We start from the raw sequence: 18,507 nt of genomic DNA, 5'->3' as shown, positions 1-18,507 counted from the left end.
TACAAAACACCTGACAAAAGAAAGAGAGGATAGAAGGGTTTGCTTTGGCTCACGGCTTGAGCAAGCAGAACCTCGTGCTGTGGAAATTAAGGCAACAAGAGCAAGAGGCAGCTGGTCACCTTTTCTCCCCAGTCGGGAAGAGGGGCTGGGGAGTGGGTATTGGTGCTCAGCTTGGTCTTTCCTTGTCACTCAGTCCTAGACTCCAGCTATGAAATGGTGCTATCCACACTCACACTGGACCTTCATAGCTCAGCTCCTCCTTTCTGGAAACGTCCTTAGGGACACATGCAGAGGCGTGTTTCCAGGATGTTGCTAAGGCTGGCCAGTCTGACGTGAAGATCAGCGTCCTGTCCAATTGCATTTCCAGTAAGCTACCTTCCACAGTGGATGTCCCACCTGTGCTCCCTCAATACACCCCACCAGAATGGGGCTTCGAGATTTGGGAAGGCTGGTTCTTCTCTCGGGAACCTTCTCTAGATAGTCCTTGGGCTCCCTTCTCCCTTTCAGAGGTGTTAGCTCAACATCTTTTCTTGAGAGGGGGCTTCTCCAACACCCAACTAAGAGTGACACTCACTTCCATCATTGCTGGACCAGCACATTTATAGTTCTGTATATTGGTTTTACTCATCTCCCTGTCTCCAGCATCCTAGGAAGGGCCTGGCAGGACCAGGCACTTAGAGAATACCCAGCAGATGATCCAACTCAGTCAGTCCCTGGGGTGGGAGAACAGCTATTCCCTCTTACATCTGTGGCTCAGCAGTAATTCCTAACATTTGAACCGTCCAATTGCATCTCTCTTCCTGACAGGGAAAACAAGTTTTTGTCCAAACTTCCACTTGAAAACACAACCCAGTAATTCACTTACAAATATAAGCAGGGACTTGGCTTACTCTGGACACTTGGAGCCTGCAGGCATGAAAATCACAGCTCAATGAATTCCCAGGTGTCCTCGATGACAGCTCAGTAGCCCCAGAGCACAGCTTGGTTCTGGCACACAGACTATGGGCATCCTTAGCCAACTCAGCTGCTACTAATGGCCCTGTGCCCTGAAGAAACAACTGTCCTCCTGGCATGGCAGAGCCATGAGCCAAAGGCCACTTTCTTAATCCTCACAGCATTCCTCGGTAGGACAGGGAAGGCAGTTAATCTCTGTCACCATGTCACTCGGTTCTGACAGAAATGTAAGAAGAAAATCGACCTTGCCCCTATCTTCCGGAACACGCATCTGTCTCCCTGGAGCCAGGCTTCAGAAAGCCACTAAAGAGAAATGACTACAGTGTCAGCCAAGTGCCTCACTTCGGTGACAGATAGGATCAGACCCAATCTTTTCTCTGCCCCAGCCTAACTGCACCCTAAAGTGAAGCTTTAAATATTTACTTTGTTCTCTGAAAATCTTGCTATAACTTGTAATGCTTACCTTAACCATTGTTAATGAAAGCAATTACCTAGAAGGTTCTATTAGCATAGAGTTGAGACAGGTTAATGACTGTGTTCCCTTGAGAACAAAATACTCCCCAGTAGGCAGTCCCCTTCCTACATGCAATGAGAAGACACTGAGAAGGGTCATGCACTGTCTTGGGTCTGCCTGAGTTTGACTTGGCAGAAGGTGTGGGAGCTGGGTAATATTCTTCTATGCGTGGGTGAAGAAAAAGTCCTATAAGACATTCCCACCCCCAGGCGGCTGCAGAGTTTGAAGACCATTTCTAAGGCTAAAAGTCACGCCGATCCAAAGGGTTCTTTCAGGCTAAGGAGAAAGCATCCATGGACTGAGAATTAAGAAACATAGGACAAGGGGCTGGGGAAATGGTTCAGTTGGTAACACACACACACACACACACACACACACACACACACACACGGTAACTGACGTTATAGATTTGTGGTAGAGCACCTGCCTAACATGTATGAGGCCCAGAGTTACACTGCAAGCCCTATAAAACAGGACACACCTAGCAACAGTTCCTCTGGTGGATCACCTGAGTTTAGGAGTCCTGGATACAAAAAGTCAGGAGCACAGCTTAACAGAAAACCTCTCAACTCCCCACCCATCTTATCTCTTCATTCCCAAGAAAACAGATTTATTCCAGAGCCGGTTCTCTATTCTGAAGTCTTGAGGCCCAGAATGAGTCTGTGGGAATCTGTGTCAGTGGAAACAGGTGAAGAAGAAAACAGCAAAAGACAAGTGAGCACGTGGGAGAAAGCAGATGCGCCAGTGACTGAACCGTCTGTGGAACCAACACCATATGTGAGCCCCGTCATCACTGTCTGCACGAACCTCATTAAGACGAATTAGAGCAAGCGATGGCTGTCATCTTCCGATCAAAACAAACAAGCCTAATTTCAGTGTGCCCAAGTCCTGTCCCTGACATGAAGAGTAACCCTCTGTGGAAGCTGCAGTCCCCATAGCAGCGAGACACCTCCAGGGCTGAGGATGCATCACAGTTGCTAGAATGCTTGTCTAGCCTGTAAGAAGCCTGGGAGAGATGCTTACCCCTGCACACACGGGTGTGATGGTGCACACGTGTGACCCTGGCACTCCAGAAGAGGAGGCAGGAGGGTCAGGAGTTCAAGGTAATCCTTGACTACAAAACAAAACTAGCCTATTCAAATAAATAAGCAAATACGTAAACGTTAATACCTCTAAATTATGTGAGTGGATAGAACGTCTCAAAAACCTTATACTGTTTTTATAATGAGCCTCCAACAGACAGCAGACTGGATGACCTAAGTGTGGTATCTCAGCCTTCAAAATGGGAGTCTTGACAACACAGCAGTCATTTCCAGAGACTTTTAGGAACTCCCAGACCATGCAAGTGGCAGATGGGATATTCCAGGAGTGGAGAAAGGTAGGGCCACCCAAGCTCTTCTTTGTACTGTGATTGGCCTGCTGTGTGCATCAGTGGAGGATGCTCAGTTGGACAGATGCTGTGTATCTACTTGCTTACACTGACTCCCAGCAGCATGCTGCTATCCCTAGACTGTTTGGTTTACCTGGTGCTTCCATGGCTGTCTTTATACTGTTTGGATTTCTTAGAGTCACTCAGTAGACACACATCTGGGCATGTCTGTGAGGGCATCTCCAGAGCAGGGAAACTCAGCCTGACTATGGGGCAGTACCATCCCACCGGCAGGAGTCCTAGACTCAATAAAAATGGAGAAAGTGAACCAAGCACCAGCATCCATCTCTCTGCTTCCTGCTTCCAGGATGTGAGCAGTCAAGTCAAGCTCTTGTTGCTATGACTGTCCCACCAGGATGGCCTGGACTCTTCAACTGTGAGCCAAAATAAAGCCTTCCTCTACAGACTTTTCTTTGTCTTTTTTCTTTTTTTTTTGGCACCAGGCGTGTAGTCACAGCAATAGGAAAGTAATTACTACAAGTTTCCTAAATCATCCTGTCAAATGGGTACCACTTTCCCAAGCTACGGAAGAGAAAATTCAGGTGAAAGGTTAACAAACATGCCCACTATGCCAAGGCATGAAGGGCAGACCCTGGGTTTGAACCTGGGCCTTCTGGTTCTAAAGACACACTTTTCATGGTCTTTCCTTTCCCATAGCACTAGAAGCAGATTCTACTGCCTTTAAACTAATATGCTCAAACTAACGGCTTTGGGTACCGTATTTCACACCCCACCAGATCCCCAGTTCCCCAGGGATCACAGTCACTGGGTTGTCTCCTCAGTTAGTCACCATGGCATTCATGAACCTTTGGGATTCCAGATGGTGTCTCACTTCCTCCCATGGCTCACCATGAGCCCACAGTTCCAGCTTCAGACAAATTTCTTCCCCCAGGCCTCTTTCTTTTCTCTAATTTCAGATGTTTGTCTCCTACTTAGATCATGAGAAGTCTCCAACCTGAAGTTCTTTATTTGACATGTATTCATTGGAATTAACGGGCTTCATGAAGTTAACATACATTTACACACATTATCCTCTCCTCCCCCCCACTCCTATTGATTTCTTTCTTCTTCTCAACTAGCTTCCCATTTTACTTTTATTCATTTTTTTGAAAATGTATCTATTGAGTTTAACCCAGGTTGCTCACAGGTATATGGGCGGGGTGAATTATAGGAACACAGGCACCTTACCCGTGGTCATGCCACACATGGAAATATTACTTCTTCCCTCAGCAACAATTAGCTACCTGTAGCTCCTCATAGCTCTTCAGAGAGAGACAGAACCACATGAGTCCAACTCTACCCTTCTTTAGAGTTTTAAATTTGTGTCTGTGTGTGCGCGTGCGCATGAGCAAGCATATGCACATTCTGCTCCCAACCCCCATGCACTTGCATTCTTTGGCTGCCTGTATAAGGCAGAAAAAGATGCCTGAAGCAATACTGAAGTCTGGTCTCTTGATGTTCAGTACTGAGGTAACTCTTCAACTCTCATGACCTCATTCTGGATAGAATCTCATACAAGTGAGTTGTTCCGATTAGTTTTTTTTTCCCAAATGACACAAACTAGGATCATCTGGAAGGAGGAAAATCGCAATCAAGAAATGCTCCCAACAGACTGGCCTGTAGGCAAATCTACAGAGGCATTTTCTTGGTTGATGATTGAGGTAGGAGGTGGTGCCACCCTTAGGCAAATAGTCCTGGGCTGTATTAAAACAAAACAAAACAAAACAAGCTAAGAGAATTATACAAATCAAGCCAGCAAGACCATACAATCATCTATGGTCTCTGCTTCATATTCTGCCTGATTTTTCTATCATGATATACTACAAACTCTAAGCAGAAATAACCCTTTCCTCCCCTAAGCTGGTTTTCGCCAGTATTTTATCACATCAATAGGAAGCAAACAAATGTACAGGAGCTATCCTGGGACCCTCTAGAGTCTGCCTCCTGCCCTATGCTTTTCCCAGCTGGGTTTGGAATGGACCCCCCTTCCGATGCCCCTCCCTGCCACCTGTGCATTCACTATTACTTGAAAATCATAGCTCATCTCTTCACCCTGAGCATGAAGCCGTCCTCTCCAGCCAATACAGGTAGAACAAAGCAGAAACTTTAAAGTTCCATCCAAAATGCTCTTGATGAGTAATTCCATCCCATCTTTCTGGTTCAACTTCTCCAGGTGTCCTAAGTATGCTGGGGAGGGAACTTTATGCTATAAAGTTGATCTCTGGGGGCATCATTTGTTTTCCCTGAGTCATTAAATGCGCCCTCTCATATCTTGATAATTATATATACACTCTGCTTCAAATTAATAAAAAGGGTTTTCTTCCTCCCGAAATTCTGTAATTTAAATCCATTGTTCCACAGTGCTTTGTGCCATTGTTATTCCGAGTCAGTGGCTCTTTTATGAAAAGAAATCATTACCTTTCATATAAGCAGAAAGCACAGCGATCACAGCTAAAACTGCACTGGTTGTGGGCCAGGAAAGGCGTTAAGGTCAGGATTCCAAAATAAGCACTGGATGTTTAGAATGTAATCTGTTTTGCTGGAGGTCTCAGAGACCAGTTGTGAAGCTCGACAGGGAAAGGGGTGAGGGAGGAGTTGCAAACAAGCCGGTCTGAAGGAAGAGACACATGTCTGTGCAGGCAACACTGGAACCAGGCATCTACCTATACCTATCACTGTTGTTGGTTTTAAAAAGATCTTATTTTTGAATTATGTGCACATGGGGAGTAAGATTGTATGAACGAGTTCGGGTAACTGCAGAGGCCAGAAGAGGATGCCAGATCCTCTGGGCCTATAGGCAACTGACTGTGAGCCACCAAATGTGTGTGTCGGGAACCAAATTCTGGCAGTAGAGCTCTAACCACTGAGCAGTCTCTCCAGCCCCTATTGGTGATGGTGATGATGATAATGATGATGTGAGGGAGGGAGTGAGGGAGGGAGAGACAGAGAGACATTGTATTTGTGCAGCAGTACCTGTATACCATGTTCAAGATTGTAGAGTTGGCTCTCTCTTACCACTTTTATTTAAACTGATCACCAGGTCATCTGGTTGCTACTGAGCCATCCTGTCAGGCCTGAACTGGACAGCTGTCTTCCTTGACCATCACTGGGACGAACACACCTACCATCAGATTGCAGTGAAGCCTTGGGAGACTGGGGTTCCTTGGCACAGCACCGCTGACATTTGAGGCTGGAGAATCCTCTGTTGTGTGGGCTGCTCTGGATAGCAGAGCCCGTTAGGCGTGGCTCTATCTCTTTCCCCAAGATATAAATAGGACCTCCCAGCTGTGATAACCGCAGTGACTCCAGCTACTGCCAAGTGCTCCCTGGGGTTACGAAGCTGCCCAGAGCTGAGAGTCACTGCTGCAAACACAGAGCCCTGAGGGTCAGCTTTTCTTGCTTCACTTGAGCTGCGGTCCTCTTTTTAATGATAAAAATCAAAGCACCCTTGACCAACACCAGGTGAGAATCTTACCAACAATGGTACCTGACTCCTGTAGCACTACCAAAGGTGCTAACAAGTATTCAGGCTTTTGTATTCACGTGTGTGTGTGTGTGTGTGTGTGTGTGTGTGTGTGTCTTTGCATGCATGAATATATGCATATATATATACACAAATAAACTTATATTCACATGAATATGAACCTCAAAGGAAGACTTTACCTGGAGGTTCATTTTCCTTGGGTGCTATCTATCGGGGTGGTGGTGGTTGCATATGCGTGTGGCTGTGCATGACCATGAACATGTGTGCAGATGTGTGTGGGGCCAGGAACATGTGTGTGGTATACGTGTGTAGTTGAGGATAGTAGTGTTCTAAATCTGACCAGCTTATTCCCTTGAGACAGGATCTCTCACTGAACTGAAGCTAGGCTAGTGGGCAGCAGGCCCCAGCTATCTACCACATCTACTGTCACAGTACCGAAGTGACAGGCACAGACACAGCCATGCCTGCCTTTGTACATGCACACTAGAGACTTGAACTTGAGTCCTTGTGTTCGTGCAGCAATCACTCCTAGCCACTGAGCCATCTCCCTAGCCCCTCTTGCTCTTTAGCCTGACCTGGAGCTGGCCAAGTGGGGTAGCTCGACTGACTAGAGAGCCCTCAGCATCTCCGTTCAGGCCTCACTGCCCAGAAACAGAATCATGCGTGTACACACCATGCCTGGTTTGTTTGCTTTCTTTCTCTCCTTCCTTCCTTCCTTTCTCTCTTTCTTTCTTCTCTTCCTTTTTTCCTTCCTTTCTTCCTTCTTTTTATTCATTCTTTTTCTTGATATAAGTTCTGGGGATCAAATTGAAGGCCTCATGCAGCACTTTATCAACTGAGCTATTCTCCAGCCATGTTTTTTAGTTCTTTACAATTAAAATCGTAACATCCTTATAAAGGAAAAACCACACTGACATCTCATACCTTCTGTGAAGAGGACATACTGACCCAGTCTTCCAGTCCCCACTGCTGCCTTGCAAAGAACAGGAGAGAAAGCCACCGTGGACCATGTCCATATGCTGCTCCAATTACAAAAAGAAAGCACCCTGTAATCACACTTGTCCTGTCATGGAGGGGGAGAGCTCTCTGCTGGCCAATCCCTGGTGCAGAGAAAGTGACCTGGGGAGCTGCAGCCTAGGCAGGAAGCTGGGACACTTCCTGTGCAACTTGAACACAAACACTGCCGTGGACTCACAAACACTGCTGTGGGCTCACAAACACTGCTGTGGGCTCACAAGCACTGCTGTGGGCTCACAAACACAGAGGGAGCACAGGTCTAACCTAATTTCAAGGTCCGTTAGCAGCACGGAGCAGGGAATTATTACACTGCTAAAGGCAAGTCCCAGAACTCAGCAGGGACCTTTTTCAATTTTCACATGGTAAGAACAATAATTATGGTGATTGTTTTTCAGAACAACATGGAGGTTCAAACACACTTCTTTTCCTAAGTAGTGGAAACCCCAACGTTTGCGGTAAATGTGATTTGAAAAATGGAGGGCTTCCTAAGAATCAAGTTGGAATAAATACCAAAAAAAAAAAAAAAAAAAAAAGCCAACGACCTGTGCCTGAACACTGGATTTTGCGACTGTGTTTCCAAACTGTCCCTGAAGCTGTAGTGAGTATAATATAACACGAATTCTACTGTTACATTTTTGCTTTTATGGGACATGAACAGCAGTCACTCAGCTTCCACATGGGAACAAATGGTTATTGTTAATGTAAACACTGTGGTGGATCTAGAACCGTATTAGGCTAACTGAAGTGGGAAGCTCCAGGCTAAATGTGGGCAGCAGCAAGGAGAAAGGGAGCACCAGTATCCGTCTCCTGACTGGCTGTAATGTGAGCAGCCACCTCAGGCCTTTGCCACAGGGTTTCCCCACCAGGAACTCCCAAGCAGTGAGCCAAAATAAGCCCCGCTCTCCCTCCCTTCCTCCCTCCCTAAGTTCTTGTTGTTTTGACAAAATGAGAAAAGTAACTAATATGGTTAAGCAAACAAATGTACGTGTGCACACACCCACACCCCTGTTTGTAGAGTGCTCTGTGGTGTCCTCTCTTCTAGCATGTTACAGTCTAGAGGTACAACTCTCATGCTCCGTGGAGGGTCCCCAGCATTGAATCATGAATGCCACACTCAGTCACAAGCAGCAAGAGAGTTAACTCCCGTGAGTGGTATCTACTGCAGTCTGAGAAAGTAGACAGGAGATGTCAAGTTCTGCCAAGCAACTCGCCGCCCAGTGGAACGGAGAAGAGACAGGTGAGGGGTTCATCCTGCAGAACCCAGCCCCCGGGGTCAGGCTTGGGTGGTGGCTGTGTGGCGAGAGTGAAGGACCCCCATCCTCAGGAGGGAGCAGACACATGTATCTACACATGCACTGCCTGTCCACCCTCAGCCTGTCCCTGAAAGACCTGTGCACCATCACCTACAAAGCTAGAGAGAATCCAAAGACATATAAAAAGTGAAGCATCCAACTAAGTATGAAGGAGCGTGCGCATGTATGAAGATTCCCGGGAGAAACCTATCACCTTGCACATGACCCTGAAAATTAAAACAAAAAAAAAAGAGAGAGAGAGAGAGAGAGAGAGAGAGAAAGAAACTTTTCTTTTTTGGAGGCATGGTTTATGTGTGCATGCATGTATGCATGTATTATGTGTGTGAGTGTGTGTATGTGTGTGGGGTGTACACACGTGTGTGTCTAGGCGTGAAGACAACCTTGGCTATTGCTTCTCAGTTTCGTCCACCTTTCTGTTTTTAAGACAAGATGTCTCACTAGCCTGGAAGGGCCTGCATGCTTCCACCTCCTTAGCACAACAACTATCATCCCTGGGCTTTTTTAGGCTGGCAAACCCTTTTTCCAATTGAGCCATTTCCCCACTCCCAAAAATGTCTTTCTAAAAACCAAAGCATCATTGGTTTGTTGGGGAAGGACCTTGAACTGTCTGAGACATTGCTCTACCATTCATCAACGCTTCCCGGTCCCAAGAGAGCAGAAATGTGACAAGGGAGTATTCAAGCCCTTGCATAGGGTAAGTCTGGGTAAATTAACCTCCTTTCTGATTGACAGGAAGGGCGGGACTTTTGTGATCCATTCTTTCATTACTTTGATTTCTCTTCCCCTTCAACAAAATAAACAGGGTCTACAAATATGATTTTATTATTTTAATAAAGTTCATTTTCTACCTAAATTTCCCTAAGTACACATTGACTCTGGCAGAACAACAACAAAACCCAAGGGTGAGAAATTTGGGGGGGAAAGTCACTTTAGAAAAAAATCACAGAGAATATAACTAAACAGATCAAGGAAGGGACACACGTATACACACACAAACACACACCCATACCCACACACACATACGCACACAAGCACAAACACACATGACTGCTCCTTCTTTAAAAAAATAAAAATAAATCCAGTGACACTCTCTCAACTGCTATGGAGCCCAATTTAGAAGCGGTTTACAGTCAACCAGAAGATAGATCAGCAAGCAATAAGACACAACAGTAAGCAGTCAGACACACCAGTGAGCGGAGCAACACCAGAACAAGCTGTAAAGACACGCCAGGGAGAGCGCTTCTGAGCAATTACCACATGTCTTCATGCTGGAAGGAAGAAAGAAAAACCTCACTTAAGTCAGGTTGGAGCCCCATAAAAACGAACTCTCTTACAGCTCTCGAGCCATTGCTGAGATGACAAAGGGGCTCTGAGACCAACAGCACAGTCATGAACCAGCAAAAGCAATGGCAGGCTGGTCATGGTAGAGGGTTATTAATGTGGGATTCTTACCCTCCTCTAGAGCAACTTGTCAGTAGACATGGGAGGGGTTTAAAAACAGACAAAACCCATGTACCGGTTAACTGACAAGACGGAACTTCCGGCATCACAGGGAATGAAGGAGGCCATCCAGCAAATCCATGTGCATTCCTAAGAAAAGGATGCACCTGTGCAGGGGGACCACATCACAGCAGCTAAAGCATCAAATGCCACAGAGGGAACCTCTCTATCAGAAAGACTAATAGTCTAGGAAGCTCAACTCTCCAGGACCTTTCAGAAAATGGTAACATCTCTGTTGTAGACTGTGATGGTTTGAATAAGAATGCCCACAGAGGTGATACATGTTTGAATACTTGGTCCCAGTTGGTTGAACTGTTTGGGAAGGATTAAGGGATGTGGCCTGGTGGAGGAAGGGTGTCACTGGGCAAGCTTTGAGGTTTCAAATGTTCATGTCATTCTCTGTCAGCTCTCACTACCCTCTGTTTATGGACTGAAATGGAAGCTCTTAGCAACTACCACAGCACTACACCTCCCTGCCAACTACCATGCTACCCCTTCCTTCATGATGTTCATGAACTCGGGAACTGTTAGTCCCAAATTAAAGCTCTGAAATTGTTAGTCCCAAATTAAGCACTTAACTTTTTAAGTTGCCTTGGTCAGGGTGTTTTATTACAATAATACAAAAGCAATGAAGCCACAGAGTTGCTACTACATGATGACTTACAGATAGAAATGAGAGGTGATTAAAGCATAAATAATCTTCTTACAAGTTATTAGAAGGGTATGAAGTTAATATTGCTCATCAACTTAATGGGCTCTAGACTCTCCAGAAGGCAAGCTTCTGAGTATGTCTACAGGGGAGTTTCCAGAGAATAGTGCCCATCCACTGACTGGGCTCCCAGAGTGCACAAAAAGAAAAACCCAGGCTGAGCAGTAGCATCCATCGCTCTCTGCTTCCAGACTGTAGAAGTCGTGTGATCAGCTGCTCCACACTCTGCTGGTGTCCTTCCCCGCCATGATGGACTGTACCCTCAAACTGTGAGCCAGAATATGCCCTCCCCATGCAAGATTCTTTGGCTAAGTACTTTGTCACTGCAGAGATTAAGTCACTGACACGGAGGGCATAAGTGACCTTGAGGACACTGTGACAGCAAGGGCTCTTTCTGTTCCCAAATACTTTAACTCAGCAAGGCATGTAAACAGATTAAGTCAATGTATGGACCCTGCAAAAACAGGAGAGTGACAGGCACCCATTGCACAGGTGCTCTTAGGTTCCTCTCCTTCTCTCCCCATTTTCTAGAGGTCACAATCCATTACTAGGAAGCTTCTCTTCCACAAGGTTCCTAGGCCCCAATCCTAACCAGCACTAGAATGTAACCTCCTGCAGAGCCCTCCGGGTCATTCGACCTCACAACATCACATTGCTATTTTATGTGTGTATATTCTTTCCCTAACTGTCCAGTAAGAATACTGAAAATTTGGAGTGTACCTAAACATATGGACACAAAGGCAGGGAAGGTGGGGTTGATTATTAAAGATTTAATTTGTGGGCTAGGGATGTGACTCAGTTAGTGGAGTATTTGCCCAGTGTGTACAAAACCTTGGGATGCATCCCAGCATCCCATTAACTTGGTGTGGTACCTTGGGTCTGTGATTCCGCAACTGGGAAGTGGAGGCATGAGGATAAGAAATTCAGAATTGCTGGTATAGTGGTGCATACCTTTAATCCCAGCACTTGGGAGGGAGTGACAGGTGGATCCCTGAGAGTTCAAGGCCAGTCTGGTCCACAAAGTAAGTTCTAGGACAGCCAGTGCTACAGAGAGAAACCCTATCTTGAAAAGCTAAATAGATACATTATATGACAGACAGACAGGAAGAAAGAAAGAAAGAAAGAAAGAAAGAAAGAAAGAAAGAAAGAAAGAAAGAAAGAAAGAAAGAAAAAGGGTGTAGATTCAGCTCAGAGTCTTGGCTGCATAAGACCAGCCTAGGTAACATGAGACCAGGTGGGTGGTTTGTCCTAATAGTTTCTGGCATTTGTATATTTGGTCTCCAGTTGATGTCACTGTTTGGGAAGGTTGAGGAGGTGTGGCCTTGCTGGGGTAAGTATGTCATTGAGGGCAGGCTTTGAGAGTTTAAGGACTCCAGCTACTTCTAAAGAACTCATTTTACTTCTTGCTTAGGATTCAAGACCTGAAAGTTCAGCTTCTTCTCCACCCCATGCCTGCTGCTAGCTGTCACACTTTGTCTGCCATTATGGATGGATCCCTATCTCTCTGGATTAGCAAGCTAAAGAAACCATTCCTTCTCTAAGTTGTCTTGGTCATAGTATTTCATCAAAGCATCTGGAAAGCAACTAATACACAGCCTGTCTCAAAACAAAAAATTCTGACCCTGAATTCATGCCTATTTCTTAAATAATTACAACAACAACAACAACAAACCAACATCATCTTGATTTTTTTTTTCCTTTTTAAAATTAAGTATATGTGAGTGAGTAGGTACACTTGAGTGTAGATGCTCACTAGAAGCAGGCATTAGAATCCCCAAGAACTGGGGTTACAGGTGATTATGTGTGACCTGGGAGCTGGGAACTAAACCTGGGTCCTTCACAAGAACAGTGCATTCTGGTGTTTGTATTATATTAAATTCTCTAAATATTGGAAGCACATCCATAGTTCACATTTAAGAATGCTTCCGTCTGAGTCACTAGCTTCCAGACTCTTGTTAGCTGAGATACAGTGTTACAGTACCCAGGTCCAGTGAGTATCCCATTTGAAAGCATTTACACCATGGCATTCCTGAGTTCACTCTCAATGCCGTGCCCTGGGATCTGACACTCAGAAAAAGCAGCCTCTCTTTCTATACCCTGGTCACAAACTTGGACAGCTGAAGGTCACAGGGTCACACAGCAGGCAAGAGATGGCATAAAAGCCTATCCAGATCACGGGCTGACCATGGACAACAAACCTATCCTGGAGGCTGAGAAAATAGTTAGTAGGTAAAGTGCTTGTCTCAAGCCCAGGAGGACTTGAATATACACCTAAAACTGTACCTGTAGTCTCAGCACTGGGTAGGTGGAGACATGGAGAACTTGAGAGCCAATCAAAACAGCCTCATCAGGGATCTGGCCAATGAGAGACCCTGTCTCAAATGAAACTGAAAGCATCTGAGGAAGACATCCAGTGTTGACTCCTATCATGCATGCATGCAGAAGAGTAAGTGGCATGAACACACACACACACACACACACAATGGGGGAGGGAAGGAGATGGAGGAGGAGACACCACCCCATCTTTCAAATCAGACAACTCAGAAGCATGATGAAGTCAGTCAGGAGCTCTCTTCATGCACCCCCAGTGGGAGTGGGCACTGAGCACAGAGCCTGTGGTGACACGGCACCCACTTATTAATAAGCAGCTCAACACAGTGGGGGGTTTCTTGTCTAATTACAGAAACTGTTGGAAATGGCAGGGAAGAGAGGATTTATGGCCTCGACAACACCGTCTCTGTGTTGTAATTAAAAGTTAATTTTAACACTTTGGTGAGATACTGGGAGATAGTATGTGAATTAAAACTTGCACAATGGAAAAAAAGCCAAAGAAAAAGGTAATTCACCGAGCTTGCTTGATGGGAAGCATTAATGGTTTGACACTGAGAGGTGGGAAAGGGGAGAGAGAAATCTCCCCGACTTTTAGGTCCATGAGAAAAGAGGTCCATGCCGCAGGAAAAGAAGGAAGAGGAAGCAGGTTTGATGTACTGGTTGGTTTGTTGATTATATCCCAGTGTGTCCCGGAACGGGCTGTGCAGCTGTGGATGACCTCGTACTTCTCATCCTGCTATGTCCACGTCCTCAACAGGAGTGCAGAGAGTGTGGCATGCCCTGCCCACTCCCTGATTCAGGCAGTGCTGGGGACAGGACCCAGGGCTTTGTGACGGGCAAACACCAGCCAACTGAGCTCCATTCCAGCCCCCTAAAGCTGGGTCTTTAAAAACTCAAAAGTAACACAGCTACTTAACTTCATCAAATAAATGAATGAATGAATGAATGAAATTTATGCATACACACACCACCATATATATGTGTGTGTGTATGTATGTATATATATATATATATATGTGTGTGTGTGTGTGTGTGTGTATGTATATATGTATGTATGTATGTAAGGCAGTAGGGGAATTTTGCCTGTATGCATGTCTGTGTCATGTGTGTGTTTGATGCGGCCATAAGAGGACATCAAATGCCCGAGAACTGGAGTTATGGACAGTTAGGAGCCATCATGTGAGTGTTGGGAATTAAACCCAGGTTCTCTGGAAGAGTAAGAGTATTCTTAAGAGCTGAGCCACATCCGCCTCTCATGCCCCTTGAGTTTATCTTCTAATGGCAGGTAGGGAATGCCACATTTGAAAAGTCTAGACAGCTTGTTCACAACCACTTATCCAAAGTGCCCCACCATCAAGCCCTCCGGTGGATCCTATGGTCATCCCTTTGAGGAATTAGGGCTCACATACAAACAGGCCAGGAGTGGACCCCAAGGTGTGACCCGAGGGTGACCCAAGCTGTGGACAAGCCCTTGGGCTTTAGTTTTAACCATTTCCCTTCTCCTGTCTGAGATGCCAGTGTTAAAGGGGGAAGGTAGGATACATCCCTGTAGAAATGACAGGGCAGTGTCCATGAGGATTCATGGCTCCTGGCCAGAAGGGTTTTCCACCTCTCATGTACACAGCGGCATTTTGTACTGAGGCAGCCGTGCCTTAGCAAGGCGGGGAGAGAGGCTATCACTGGCGGTGGACATTAAGTTGCCTTGACTTCCAGGATCTTGGGGCTTCTATCTCTCATGCTGGCTACTAGTGTTCAGTTTTATTTCTTGAGCTAGGCTCTGAGAACTTATTTTACATTCTTCCATCCCCCCCTTTTATTTCATATGAGTTTCATCATTCACTTGTATCTGCCCAGAGCCACTGAAAATTTCTTTCATGTCCCGTGTTACAAAGTAGCACTATCTTACTGTCTTGTTAAAATTCTTCCAGCTTTGGCCCTTATATGTTTTAGTTTCCTCTTATAGCCGGGGAGGGCCTCAGATCCACTGAGCCATTGAGAACGACCTTGAGCTCCTCACTGAAGGGCTGGGATTACCGGAGTGCATGCCCGCATCCAGCTTACTAGCAGCTAGCAGGCCTTTGCAGGTGACAGGAGTTGGGAAGGGAAAGAACCCCTATGGTGGGTGCTTTTCTGATAACCTCTGCATTTCATTCCATCTATGTTCTGAATCTTATCAGCACAATTCAATTTTCGGAGCTCTTTATCTGCATGGGTGTTAGATAATCCACCAGTTATTCTGAGAAAACCATAAAAGTGTCCCAATACCTGCTATTAAAAAGTAAATGCAAAGCTTGCCTTCACGACAGTCACATCAAGTTCATGGACTTTTTGTTGCAGCGGTAAGAACATTACTCTTGTGTTTTAGCCAGGGTTTAGTCCCATGGCTGGGCAGGCAATGGACATCCTTACCTGCCACATTAATTTTTTCAAGTGATACCAAGCTGGGGACAGCCGTGGTGGAGTTGGTGGAATTCGCTCCTGTGCCATTGACGAGATTGTCCACCTTTGACTCGAGCTTGCCAATGCGCTGCAAGATGTTATCCAGTAACACAGCAAGGGTCTTCTTCAGATCTGCGGGAGGAAAGAAAGAAAACTGAGAACTTCTGCAGGCTCCGCCGGGCGTGGCCAGCCTGTGGTCTGTATGCACCCAGGACATGTATGAACAGAGCTCAACACTAACTCATAAACAGAACACTGGCCAGAGATCGATTCTTTGCAGCATTTTCTTCTGTAACTTTATTTTATGGTGTGTGAGCGTGAACTCTGTAGATGAGAATGTTTTGAACAACAATATAAAAAAGTTGGACTGAGGCAGACGAGATGCCCCAGTGCTAATGCCACTTGCTGCATAAGAACAAGGACTTGAGTTCAGATCCCGAACATTACCATGCCGGTGACTGCTAGAACTAGGGAGTGGAGAGGCTGGGGAAGAAAATGAGACTTGGATTTGCTGGCAGCCTGCATGGCTCTGGGCTCAGTGAGAAACCTTGCCCTGGGAGAATAAGATGGAGAAAAGAGAAAGCAGGATACCAGCATTCTTTGGTCTGTCCATCTGCACATGTGTGCACACACCCACATCCACACACACACACACACACACACACACACACACACACACACACACAGAGCAAACAATGACACAGTCTGGACATGTTCTCTCCACCTCATGCATGGAATAAAACTGAGATCTGGGGTGTCTGTGTAGTTCAGTCCAGGAGAGAGGTTTGCACCAGATCCTGGGCACCCTCCTCAGTACCACAAACAAGCCACAAAGTCTGTCAAATGTTTCAGACGTGGCACAAATGACCCCCCCCCTAAAATGAGCACATCCTAGTGATAGCAGGGACCATCTTCAATCAGACCAGACTCAGCAAACAAGGCAGCGCGTGAAAAGACTCTGATAAGGAGTGAGGCTGTACAATTATTTCCAGACACAGGTCCAGAGACAGAAACCTTTGTCATGGCCCATCCCACTCAGCACTGCAGGGCTGCCTCCACCACGTGGTGCTGGAGCTAAGGACACACAGACTGATCTGAAGGTGGAGCCCGGCCTCAACGCAGCATCAGAATGAAGCTCACTGTTATTTTTACTGTCTAGCATATTCTATTCTGATCTTTTTCCCCTCCCTATTTGATATAGGGTCTAAGGAACTCCAGGCTGGTCTTGAACTTACGACATAGTCAACAATGACCTCAATCTCCTGATCCTCCTGCCTCTACCTGTGCCGAGATTACAGGTATACGCCATCTCACCTGGTTCTATGTGGAACTGGGGTTGTATGTGACTAGGTAAGCCTCCTACCAAACGAACCACGTTCTTGGACCTCAAAATTTTTATTATTCTTTTAGGATTTCACTCATGTACACAATGACATATGACCAAATCCACACATGCTTCCCCTCTCCAACTCTTTAGTCTTTACCCCCAACACAACTTCATGTCTCCTCCTCTTTCCCTCCGTTCCTCCCTCCCTCTTTCTAATAGACCACTATGTCTAATTAGTGGTGTCCATATGCATGGGTGTGAAGCTGTCTACCTACAATGGTCACACACACTCTCAAAGGAGAATGACTCTCCCTCTCCCAGCAGCTATCAACTAGAGAACACTTCCCTCATATATTCCTGGACAATTCAATATTTCAAAAAGGGTTATGTTTCTGTTGGTTACGGATGGGCATGATTCCACGTTCCCAGCCATGCTGGAGAACCCCACATAACTAAAATCAGATTTAGGGAAAGAGCTGGAGTCATCACTGTTCACAAATACCCACTAAGCTAGTAAGGATGAGGTTGGGTTCCAGAGGCTAAGGACCTTCTCTCATGGTGCTTACATCAAAAGGGTAGAGGCCCTTTTCTTAGGTGATGGACAGTTAGGCATTTCCATCAAGTTTCACCAGGGCCAAGAAGCAAGCTCCTTGGAACAGAAAAATGAGCCTGTAATGAGCACAGAGCACAGGAAGTCTACAAGAACATTCAGTGTGGGCACCAGCTTGCATTATGGGACATGAGGCACTGAGGAGGCCCTAACGGGACAACATACAAAGGTGTCTGGACATTGCTGGAAATCTCCTAGGGGTGAAACAGCCTTCATGAGAGAAAGCACAGAATAAAGATATCCTCTAAGCCTCTGTATTCCTAGCCACCCTCTGGGATATTAAGAGTATATCAGAAGAAGGGTTTTATTTTACACTCACTGATGCAGGATTGAGAAGGGATGCTGTAAACTCACATGAGCTTTGGCCCCCAACCACCAAAGCCACTACTGCAAACACACAAGGGAGAAGGAGGGGAAGGGGCATTTCTTCCTTCTCCAGGGAAAGGGAACAGAAAGGGAGCTAATATGGACAGGCTCTCAAAGGCTGGGAACCTTCTGGATCCAGGCTTCAAAAGCTACAGGACTTGAGAACAGAGCCCTAATAGAGTTATTGGTGATAGCCATGGCAGAACACATCCTGGGTAAGATTAAAAAAACAAAAAACAAAAAACAAAAAACCAGTCACGCCATCAATAAAAGAGGATATGCTCAGGCTTGGGAGATGGCTCAGGTGCAAAATTAGTCGTTCTGCAAGCTCGAGGCACTGAGTTAGGAGATCTTAGTGCCCACATACAAAGCTGGGCATGGTGGCACATGCCCATGGGTACCAGCACTAGGGAAGCTGAGATAAGTAAGTCCTTGCATCTCACTAACCAGCACCAGGTTCAAACAATGACGCTGCCTCAAAACAAACGAATGAGGATCACTGAGGAAGATCCAC

At 45.9% G+C, this 18,507-nt stretch overlaps 1 protein-coding gene across 1 annotated transcript in view; it reads right to left on the bottom strand.

Moving 5' to 3' along the window:
* The window catches only part of MGAT5 (alpha-1,6-mannosylglycoprotein 6-beta-N-acetylglucosaminyltransferase), a gene marked incomplete at both ends in the record, with an annotated part of 168,997 nt that overhangs the window by 137,292 nt on the left and 13,198 nt on the right, over window positions 1-18,507 (bottom strand). The window contains one exon of the mRNA XM_080917587.1: window positions 15,661-15,822. Within this exon, the coding sequence (XP_080773713.1) occupies window positions 15,661-15,822 (162 nt within the window). The remainder of the gene's footprint in view (window positions 1-15,660; window positions 15,823-18,507) is intronic.

Source organism: Micromys minutus (genome assembly GCF_963924665.1).
Source record: "Micromys minutus genome assembly, chromosome: 6".
Classification (NCBI taxonomy): Eukaryota; Metazoa; Chordata; class Mammalia; order Rodentia; family Muridae; genus Micromys; species Micromys minutus.
This window is presented reverse-complemented; position numbering and strand designations above follow the sequence as displayed.